Below are 10398 nucleotides of genomic sequence, written 5' to 3' on the forward strand. Positions count from 1 at the left end.
AGAGCAAAACCCTGTCTCAAAAAAATAATAATAATAATTGCTCATTGAATATCCTTGAACATATATTTTTGCACCCTCACATGAGAATTTCTATAGGATATAGTCCTAGACATGAAAATTTCAAGTCAAGCTTATATACGTTTAAAATTTTGATAGATTTTGCCAAATTGCCATCCCAAAAACTATACCAGTTTACACCTCCAACAGCCACGTAGGCGACTATAACAGTATATTACAAGCATTTCTCTAGACTAGAATGCTCTAGCTTAGAAATCATGTGTTCTCCTAAATGTGTTCTGCCTGCCTTTACATGATGTTCTTAAAGGATTATGAAAGGTGGAGTGGTATTGTCCATTTTCCCCCTGGAGATAACCACAGAGTCAGACTGGGCCTAGAACTCAAGTTTCCCATTCCTACTCTGCCACTTTGACTGATTCTTCAAAGGCTTTAGAACTCCAGTAAAGTCTTATACAGTAGCTTAAACCTGATAGTCTTGTGTGTTCCTTACTCACTCACCTAATATTTGTGGAGCACGTATTATATGCTAGGTACTTTGTTGGGTGTTGGGATTATAGCAGTGAATAAGACAGACGTGATTTCTATTGCCCTTAGCATTGACAAGCTATTGGGGAAATCAGATAATTAAAGAGTATTATAAAATATGGTGAGCATTATGAAAAAAGCTCAGTGGGGGCAGAATAAATACCAGAGGGCCTAGGAGCTGTGGACAACTCCTTTGAGAAGTTGACCTTTGAGCTTAGACTTGAAGAAAGAGTAAGAGTTAATGGTTGGGGAGTGGAAGAGCAGTCAGGGATATTTGAGCTAGAACCAATGGGACTCAGTGATGGAGTGTAGTTAGTTAGAGGGAAGAGGAAGGAGTCGGGCATCAATTCTTCATTTCAGGCTGGGGCAGCTGGGTGGATGGTGGTGCCATTTCCTCAAATAGCAGACTTAAAAGGAGGATCTGCCCAGGAGGAGATGTTGAGTTCAGATTTGGACACAATGAGTTTGAGGTGCTACATGTGAAGCATCCAGACACTGAGAAGCTCAGGAAGAGAGGTCTAAGATGGAGAAAGAGGTAAGAACCATCAACATGGTAATAATCATTAGTTTCATAGTTCTGATATCTAGTAGCTAATTAGGGTACTTTCTGTGTGCCTGGCTTTGTGTGCACCTTAAATACTTTATGCACATTAACTCATTTAGTCTTCATAGTAACTGTAGGAAGTTATTACTGTTACTATCCCCATCTTACCTGTGAGGAATTGTGGACACAGATGAACTTGCTCAGGGTGGCACAGCTCAGTAATGGCAGAGCTGGAATCTAAACTCAGGCTGACTTTAGACCTGTGCCCTTCACCATTGTGCTGTAATGTCTCCCGTAACATCTGAAGCCTTAAGAACGGATAACTGGCTGTGCATGGTGGCTCACGTCTGTAATCCCAGCACTTTGGGAGGCCGAGGCGGGCGGATCATGAAGTCAGGAGATCGAGACTATCCTTGCTAACACGGTGAAACCCCGTCTCTACTTAAAAAAATATATTAAAAAATTAGCCGGGCATGGTGGTGGGTGCCTGTAGTCCCAGCTACTCGAGAGGCTGAGGCAGGAGAATGGCGTGAACCCGGGAGGCGGAGCTTGCAGTGAGACGGGATTGCGCCACTGCACTCCAGCCTGGGCGACAGAGCGAGATCCGTCTCAAAAAGAACAACAGATAACTTCACCTGAAAGAGAATGTTGAACAAGGAGGTGTCAAAGATATTTGCTTTTTAATTTATATCATCCTGTATTGTATCATTTTTATGTAATAAGCATTGTTCATGTGTCACTTGTGTAATTAATTTTTTAAAATATTTTTATAGAAAAAGGGTAGACCCAGGATTAGAAAGTGCATCAGCTCCATTTTTCTCCTTGGTTAAGTCTGTCATGATCTCCTACCTTTGTGTTTGTCAACAAAGATGATTCCTGAGCTTGTAAGATGGAGGCATGAGATCTCCTCCAAATACTTTAAGTCCGTAGAGCACATAAGAGGTAATAAATAACTGGGCCGGGCGCGGTGGCTCACGCCTGTAATCCCAGCACTTTGGGAGGCCAAGACGGGTGTATCACTTGAGGTCAGGAGTTCGAGACCAGCCTGGCCAACATGGTGAAACCCTGTCTCTACTAAAAATACAAAAATTAGCTGAGCGTGGTGATGTGTGCCTGTAATCTCAGCTACTCGGGAGGTTGAGGCAGGAGAATCATTTTAACCCACAAGGCAGAGGTTGCAGTGAGTCGAGATTGCACCACTGCACTCCAGCCTGGGCGACAGAGTGGGACTCCATCTCAAAAAAAAAAAAAAAAAAATTATAGCCAATGTGATGGTGTGCACCTGTAGTCCCTGCTGCTTTGGGGGCTGAGGCAGGAAGAACCTGGCTGGTCGAGGCTGCAGTGAGCTGAGATGGCGCCACTGCAGTCAAGCCTGGGGTACAAAGTGAGACCCTGTCTCAAAAAAAAAAAAAAAGAGGTAATAAATAACTGATTGATTTGTGCCTCCTCCCTTATACGTCGGTTCCTTCTAATGACTCCATCTCTTCCAACAATCCTTGTAGCAGGCAGCATGTCAGTAGTTCTGTTTTGTGTCTCCACCTAGGGACACCATGAGCGTAAGGCAGAAAACCTGACCATGGGGATGCCCCAGGACCAGTTGTCCCATCCTTTCCCTGTAGGAAACAGTCTAGGGAGGGGCTGTCAGAGACAGGAACCACTGAGCCGTTTTGTGCACTTCTCCAGGTGTGCGATGACTGTGTGGTGTTGCGTAGTAACATCGGAACAGTGTATGAGCGCTGGTGGTACGAGAAGCTCATCAACATGACCTACTGTCCCAAGACGAAGGTGTTGTGCTTGTGGCGTAGAAATGGCTCTGAGACCCAGCTCAACAAGTTCTATACTAAAAAGGTACGCAGGATCTGTGTTTGGGTTGGGGCTAGTAGGCATTGAAGACCAAACAGTGAGTTTCTCTTTGGGAAGTTAAAATTCCAAAACACATGTCTGGAGCCACACTTCTGTCTCCAGCTGTTGGGTGGAGTACCTAAAGCTGTCTCTGTCAAGCCAACTAGGCCTAATAGTAGTCACAATCGGTATTGACCAACCATATCTAGCATTCCTACACGTCTGTACCCATGCCTTCTTTAAAGCCATACTATTCATATGCTCCGGATCTATCATTCATAACCTCAACAATGAATAAGACATCCGAAAAATAGGAGGACTACTTAAAATTTTACCCCTCACTTCAACCTCCAGCCTTCAGTGGCCATTATAGAGCAGTGGGTGGGGAACCCTGGACAGCCCTCATGATGGGACCACTCTCCCCCTGTGCCACAGTGTCGGGAGCTGTACTACTGTGTGAAGGACAGCATGGAGCGCGCTGCTGCCCGACAGCAAAGCATCAAACCCGGTGAGGAGAGTTTTTCCTGAGAGTGTCTTCCCTGTTTGTACCAGTCCTTCTGAGTGTCAGGGGCCTGGGAGGGAAGTCAGGGGTGGGATTCCCCACCTCACCAGTGAGCTGATAGCCCCCTCCCTCACCACAGGACCTGAATTGGGTGGCGAGTTCCCTGTGCAGGACCTGAAGACTGGTGAGGGTGGCCTGCTGCAGGTGACCCTGGAAGGGATCAACCTCAAATTCATGCACAATCAGGTAGGTGCGAGCGGCAGCACGAGGCTCCCTGTCGTTCCATCTGTAAGAAGGACCAATGTCCAGGCCCCCAGTACTTCCCCAGCAAGCATGAGAGAGGGCCCTCTGGAGCTAGAGGGAGAACTGGAGCAGCTGGACCCAGGAAAGAAACCCCAGGGGAGGGCACAGTGACGTTGGCGACCACCTGGCGCTGTGAAGGTGCACCAGGGAGCCCGTAGGGGAGGCTGGGCAGGAGCGAGGCCAGGTGGCCACGCTGCCCCATCCGTTGGACTCCACACAGTGTGAGTGGGAGCGTCTCACTTGGCCCTTCCCCTGCAGTGTCTCTGCCTTCCTCTATTCCCAGGATATGCTTCTGCTTGGTGGTTTTGCTTTGAGAGTCTAGACTGGCCGATCTCCTTGTGTCTTTCTGGTGTGCGTGCAGCTTGCGTGTGCGTGCGTGCAGCTTGCGTGTGCGTGCGTGCCTGCGTGCCTGTGTGTAAGTAGCTTGTATCTGTCCTCTCTAGAGTGTGTTTATTTGCCTTTTTCTTCTGCGGATTCTTCTTCCTGTTCTTTTCCTTCCTCTGAGTGTTCCCACTCTGTCCCCTGCTCCACAGGCCCCATTCCCTTTCTTTTGATTGGGGAGCACTTGTGAATACATCTTTCCCTCATTGTAATTCCACCATAGGAGCTGACTTTTTTTTTTCTCTCTTGGTCTTTTAACACAGTGTTACCTTTTTCTCTCAGTGGACATTCCTTAAGCTAATTCCTTTCTGAGGCCAGCGCATCATCCCAGGTCCGTTCACAGCTCTGACTCCTCACACAAGTGCCTTCCCTCCTCTTTCCCTGATGTCCGGGTTCCTCTCCCTGAGGCTCTGAGCCAGACCCGAATGTGTGAAGCCCCACAGACCCTGGCCAGGCCGCAGACCCTCAGGGGAGGTGGATGCCTGACTGACGTGGCTGTCTCCCTCCCTCCGCTAGCCGTTGTAGCTCTCTTTCAGGAACGTAGCTGGGCAGCTTTGGTTTAACAGGAAATGGCTGCGCAGGCTGCCAGCAGCCCCTTAGTATATTTTCAATCTAGGACTTAGGGCAGTAGCCAACCCCAAAGACCTTAGGACCATCCCAGAGAGGGGTCTACCTAAGTGCTTTTCTGGACCACAAAGGTGTCAGTACTTCTTGGGGAGCAGACTTCTGACCACATTTTAGCGCCGTGGCCTCTGAAGATGAGATCTTGCTGAGCAACGCCCAGGTGCTCTGCCCTGTTCCTCGTCCTGCCCTTGGCATAGCCCCTCTGGGCAGCCATCCAAGCCAGTCTGTGGTTGAAGGCTTGGCCCCTAGAAGATAGACTGTGCAGAGAAGGGGAGGAAAGCCCGGGTTCTCGATCTCACCTCACAGTTAGTAATGAGATAGCGACCTGCCCCCTCTTCTGCCACACAGTGTTCAGTTGGAGTGGAGGAGGCAGCAGACCTCCTGGTGGAGCTGTGCAGTCTGGGGTAAATGGGAAAAGCACAGGTTTCGGTGTGAGGACATGCTTGGATTTGAAGCCCAGCTTCCACGTTCATGGGCAAAGAAACTTTCTGATCCATAGTTTCCTCATGTAGAAAATGGGGTAATACTATTTACTGTGTCACGTAGTAGGTGCAGAGATTAGAAATCGTATTTGTAAAACCCCAAGTAGGTGCTCAGCAAGTGGTAGCTGATATTATTATCACCACATACCTCTTGGGAGATCCTGGATCCTGTTTCAAGGAGGATACCAACACCTCCCACCCTGAGGACAGTCTGAGGGGAGCTTTGCGCCCGTGCCAGCCCTCTGCGCCGGAGGAGGATGCATGGAAGGGTAGAGATCTAATGGGCTGAGTGGGGACCCCTGGGGCACCGTGTCTTACAAGCACTGCCCTGGGCAGAGGGTACGGGCGGGCAGCCCAGGCCAGCAGCAGGGCCTTCGGGTTGGGTTTGACCATTCAAACTAACGCCTTCATTTCTCTCCCATGCTTTCTCCTCCGGCCAGGAGCGGAAGGTACATGCCCTTTCTGCTATCTTCGCTTCTTAGCGCTTTTTAGTTGTGTGCGTGTGGATTCTTCTGTCCTCTCTTTGGGAAATAGACTTTCTTTGTGTGGGTGGGGCTGTAGCTGGGAGAGTGTGCTGTGTGGGGCAGGGGTGGAGCCTGTGGGCCTTACCCCGGCCTCCCTCCCTCTCTTGCAGGTTTTCATAGAGCTGAATCACATTAAAAAGTGCAATACAGTTCGAGGCGTCTTTGTCCTGGAGGAATTTGGTAATTACACTATTTTGCTCTTAGGTCTGGACTCACATGGCAGTAACTCAAACCTCGGAGCTCCAGAGGAGGGTCTAGGGGCAGGGAGAAGAAGAACCTCTGTAGAGAAGTCAGGAGGAGCAGGAGTGACAAGGAAGAAAAGGGACCCCTGAGATGAGAGCCGGGATGTGGAAGGGAAAGATAGATAATGGATCGCAGAAGAGCAAATGGGGCCTCAGGTGGGTTTCGAGTTTAGAGGTGGTCCTGAAGCAGCTCAGTGAAGTAGCACCACCTCCCCGTGCTGGGCCAGCCAGTGGTCAGAAAGTTTGGGACACAGCAGACTGGCGACCCCCAAGCTCCACTACGTCCGTGTCACCTGCTGCAATCTCTCTAGCAGCCCAGTGCGCTAGCCAGCCTCCCTGGCGCCGCTCTGGTCTCCACCTGGCCTCTGTGCCAGACGAAGGGGCACCGGGCATCGCAGACAGACTCACTTGAGGGACAGAGGAGTCTAGCGGGACAGCTGTAGCCGGAAGCTGGGAGCCAGCGCTAGGGAGTGGTGTAGTGGGTTCTCACCCTGGGGCTTTGAGTTCCTGCTGTGTTTGTGCTTCATTCTTTTGTGCCCCTCATCGCTGCTATGAAAACCTTCGTTCTCCAGCAGGTAAAGTGACCTCGGCTCGTGCTGCCTCTCCCCAGGTCTCTGCCTTGGGCCCTGCCCTGGGTGGGTAGCTCCCATCGAACCAGCTCCTCACACTGCCAGCTCGTCTCTTCCTTTCTCCCCCACCCTCTTTCTTCCTACCTTGCCTCCCCCTTCTCACCGGCTCACTGGACTTTCCTCCCCGTGTGTTCCCTTCTCTCTTCTGTCAGAGAGATACTTGGGGGAATCTTCCAACTCGGGAGAATGGCCTGGGGCTTCTTGCTCTACCTTTGATGAGTTTATTTCCTGCTGACCCTGGGTTCCCCCAAATTCTACCTCCCAGGGTCAGAAGAAGGTAGGGCCAATTCTCCTCCTGCCTTTTCTGGCCCCCAGGGAGATGCCAGGCCCCTCTGCTCCCAGTCTCAAGGGGCCATGATGGTGGCTGAGCCTGGGGGGCCTACTCCTTCCTCTGGCCAAGCAGAACCCCTGCATGGCTGGAGCGGGGGGACTCTCACTCTTGCCTTCTGGGCTGTGGACATGTGTGTATTTTGCCTGATGCTCCCTGTCACCTCCCTCCCTGGGTGCTGTACTCGCCTGTCTTCTGCTGGGTGTGTTGCTCCAGAGCCCTCAGACGCTCTCCCTCACACAGGCAGGCCTGGGCTTCTCCTGCCACTCAGGGAAGGACACTGCCACATCCTGTGGGTTTATATCATGTTACCTCTTCATCCAGCCTCAAGACCCTCTGTGTAGGGGGCTGGGAATAAAGGGAACTGTGTTTAACATGACCCAATTTTCAGGCTGGTGACAAGATGAGTTCACGGGTGTCTCAGCAAAGTTGGACACAAGCTAGAGACAGCTCTCTCCTCCCAGCCAAAACCTGGGAATTCCCCACTGCAGCTCCTCAGGGGCCCTGGACAGTAGCTGTGACCAGGCTGGTGAAAGGCCCGTCCCTCCCATCCAGGGCTTTCAAAGAAGTGGGTAGAATCACAGCCATCAAGTAAAAGCCACTGCGGACGGCAGAGGCCTAGCTGAGGAGGCTAGGGCCATGTCCTCCCAGCTGGCAGGGTCTGTACAGAGCCTCTGGTGGCCTCTGCCCTGTCATAGCCTAAGCTGCTGCAGCCACTGTGAGAGGCCACAGAGGGGAAGGGGACCCTGACGCCGGGCGCTGCCGCCTGGGGGAGCATGGCACGATTGCTCTTAGTGTTGAACTTTCTGTTTTGTCTCTTGCCCGTCCGGTTTTAGTTCCTGAAATTAAAGAAGTGGTGAGCCACAAGTACAAGACACCAATGGTGAGTGTGCCGCTCAACCCTGATGGGCCACAGTGCGCAGGGCTCCCTGGGGGACCTTCGGACAGGAGGAGGGGAGGGCCCTCTGAGCGCATAGGGGTGAGTGGGGACCTCGTTTTGTTGCCAAAGGTTCAACTCAGGCTGAAACAGGTCTTGAGCCCTGAGAGACAGACACACACACACGGATCCCCTCTCCCATGGGGACAGCTTCCTTGCTTGGAGCTCACGTTTAGCCCAGAGGCCCATGCCCAGTGTTGGGGCAGGAGTTGCCCATTGGCAGATCCTTCACATATGGAGATGCAGGAGTCTCAGTATCGTGATCCGCCTGGTTTTCTCTCCTCTAGGCCCACGAAATCTGCTACTCCGTATTATGTCTCTTCTCGTACGTGGCTGCAGTTCATAGCAGTGAGGAAGATCTCAGAACCCCGCCCCGGCCTGTCTCTAGCTGATGGAGAGGGGCTACGCAGCTGCCCCAGCCCAGGGCACGCCCCTGGCCCCTTGCTGTTCCCAAGTGCACGATGCTGCTGTGACTGAGGAGTGGATGATGCTCGTGTGTCCTCTGCAAGCCCCCTGCTGTGGCTTAGTTGGTTACCGGTTATGTGTCCCTCTGAGTGTCTTTGAGCGTGTCCACCTTCTCCCTCTCCACTCCCAGAAGACCAAACTGCCTTCCCCTCAGGGCTCAAGAATGTGTACAGTCTGTGGGGCCGGTGTGAACCCACTATTTTGTGTCCTTGAGACATTTGTGTTGTGGTTCCTTGTCCTTGTCCCTGGCGTTATAACTGTCCACTGCAAGAGTCTGGCTCTCCCTTCTCTGTGACCCGGCATGACTGGGCGCCTGGAGCAGTTTCACTCTGTGAGGAGTGAGGGAACCCTGGGGCTCACCCTCTCAGAGGAAGGGCACAGAGAGGAAGGGAAGAACTGGGGGGCAGCCGGAGTGAGTGGCAGCCTCCCTGCTTCCTTCTGCATTCCCTAGCCGGCAGCTACTGCCCAGGGCCCGCAGTGTTGGCTGCTGCCTGCCACGGCCTCTGTGACTGCAGTGGAGCGGCGAATTCCCTGTGGCCTTCCACGCCTTCGGCATCAGAGGATGGAGTGGTCGAGGCTAGTGGAGTCCCAGGGACCGCTGGCTGCTCTGCCTGAGCATCAGGGAGGGGGCAGGAAAGACCAAGCTGAGTTTGCACATCTGTCTGCAGGCTGTCTCTCCGGGCACGGGGTGTCAGGAGGGAGAGGCAGCCTGGGTATGGGCAAGAAATGACTGTAAATATTTCAGCCCCACATTATTTATAGAAAATGTACAGTTGTGTGAATGTGAAATAAATGTCTTCAACTCCCTTCAGGCTCCCTGGCTGCCTTGTGTTAAATGACACCTCCTCTTGGCTCAGGCCTGAGGAAAGCTATCCCTGGACTCTAAAAAAGTCACCTCAGGCTGGAAGGAAGGAAGGAGATGAGGTCATCCATGTCCAAGCTTTGGCACACAGAGGCCCCAGCTCCCCTGTTCTGGGCTCCTCGAGCAAGGCTACGGGAGGAGCTTTCCTTCCTGGGCACCTGAGGGCCCTGCAGAGAGTTGGGCTGCCATGAATGAACAGGCTGCTAGAGGGAGCAGCCAGACTGGGCATCCTCACCTGAACTGAGATTAAGTGAAAGAAAGCCAAGGCCCTGGCCCTCTCCGTTCCCTTACAGGCGGGTATGGTCGAGAGAGGTGTGGTGACTCAGCCAGAGCCTCCCACAGGGCCCCGGACTCCTGGCCAGGAGTGTCTTCCACTGCATAGAACTCCCAGAAGCTCCCCTAGGAGCCGCCTTCATGGAATTCTGTCCTGGAAAAACCTGGCTGCACTCTCAGGGAATTTGAGACCTGCTGGCTTCCCGCGCCGAAAAGGAAACAGATGCTCGGATTTAGGCTCCCCATGGGGGAAGTGAGAGCAGAGTGGGGCCCTGGCCCTGACACCTTTCTGGTGCCCAGCGTCCTGGACTGGATTGGGTTGCTGTCTCCCACCGGGGATATGGGTCTGAACCCGCTGTTGGCTTATTGCTGGCTGGGACTCCAAAGCCACCTAGTGCAGCTCCACCCCAGCACAATCACAACACTGAGATTCTGCCTCACCCCACCCCCAGGCGGTTGTGACCACGGCCCCTGGCACAAGGATCACGCTGAGCACCTGGGACCAGTTAAGTGCACCTTCCGCTGTCACAGCTCAGTTTCATCATCTGAAGAGTGAATGCTGTAGGGGAAGACAGGTTCCTTCCAGCGTTAATGTTTTATGAACTCAGAAACCACTCTGGGCCTGGTTTAATCATCGGGAAAACAAAACAAAAAACAGTATCTGCTCTCACTTTGCTGTGAAGATCAATGTCCCTGGGCTTTTTTTTTTTTTTTTTTTTTTTGAGACATGGTCTCACTCCATCACCCAGGCTGAAGTGCAGTGGCATGATCTCGGCCCACCTCAAACTCTACCTCCTGGGTTCAGGTGATTCTCCTGCCTCAGCCTTCCAAATAGCTGGGATTATAGGTGCGCCACCATGCCCAGCTAATTTTTGTATTTTTAGTAGAGACGGGGTTTCACCATGTTGGCCAGGCTG

General features: G+C 52.3%; 1 protein-coding gene across 50 annotated transcripts in view; it reads left to right on the plus strand.

Moving 5' to 3' along the window:
* MADD (MAP kinase activating death domain) overlaps positions 1-9153 on the plus strand; it is a 60138-nt gene extending 50985 nt beyond the window's left edge. For 32 of the 50 annotated variants that reach the window (XM_063782919.1, XM_054661301.2, XM_054661295.2 and 29 more), the window contains 6 exons: positions 2771-2935; positions 3365-3437; positions 3571-3677; positions 5856-5925; positions 7781-7827; positions 8169-9153. In XM_063782919.1, coding sequence (XP_063638989.1) covers positions 2771-2935; positions 3365-3437; positions 3571-3677; positions 5856-5925; positions 7781-7827; positions 8169-8273 — 567 coding nt within the window. In that variant the 3' untranslated portion in view covers positions 8274-9153. The remainder of the gene's footprint in view (positions 1-2770; positions 2936-3364; positions 3438-3570; positions 3678-5855; positions 5926-7780; positions 7828-8168) is intronic. The other 18 variants (XM_054661318.2, XM_016920827.4, XM_054661320.2 and 15 more) reach the window with 1 other exon arrangement.
* The last annotated feature ends 1245 nt before the right edge of the window (positions 9154-10398 follow it).

Source organism: Pan troglodytes, chromosome 9 (genome assembly GCF_028858775.2).
Source record: "Pan troglodytes isolate AG18354 chromosome 9, NHGRI_mPanTro3-v2.0_pri, whole genome shotgun sequence".
Classification (NCBI taxonomy): domain Eukaryota; kingdom Metazoa; phylum Chordata; class Mammalia; order Primates; family Hominidae; genus Pan; species Pan troglodytes.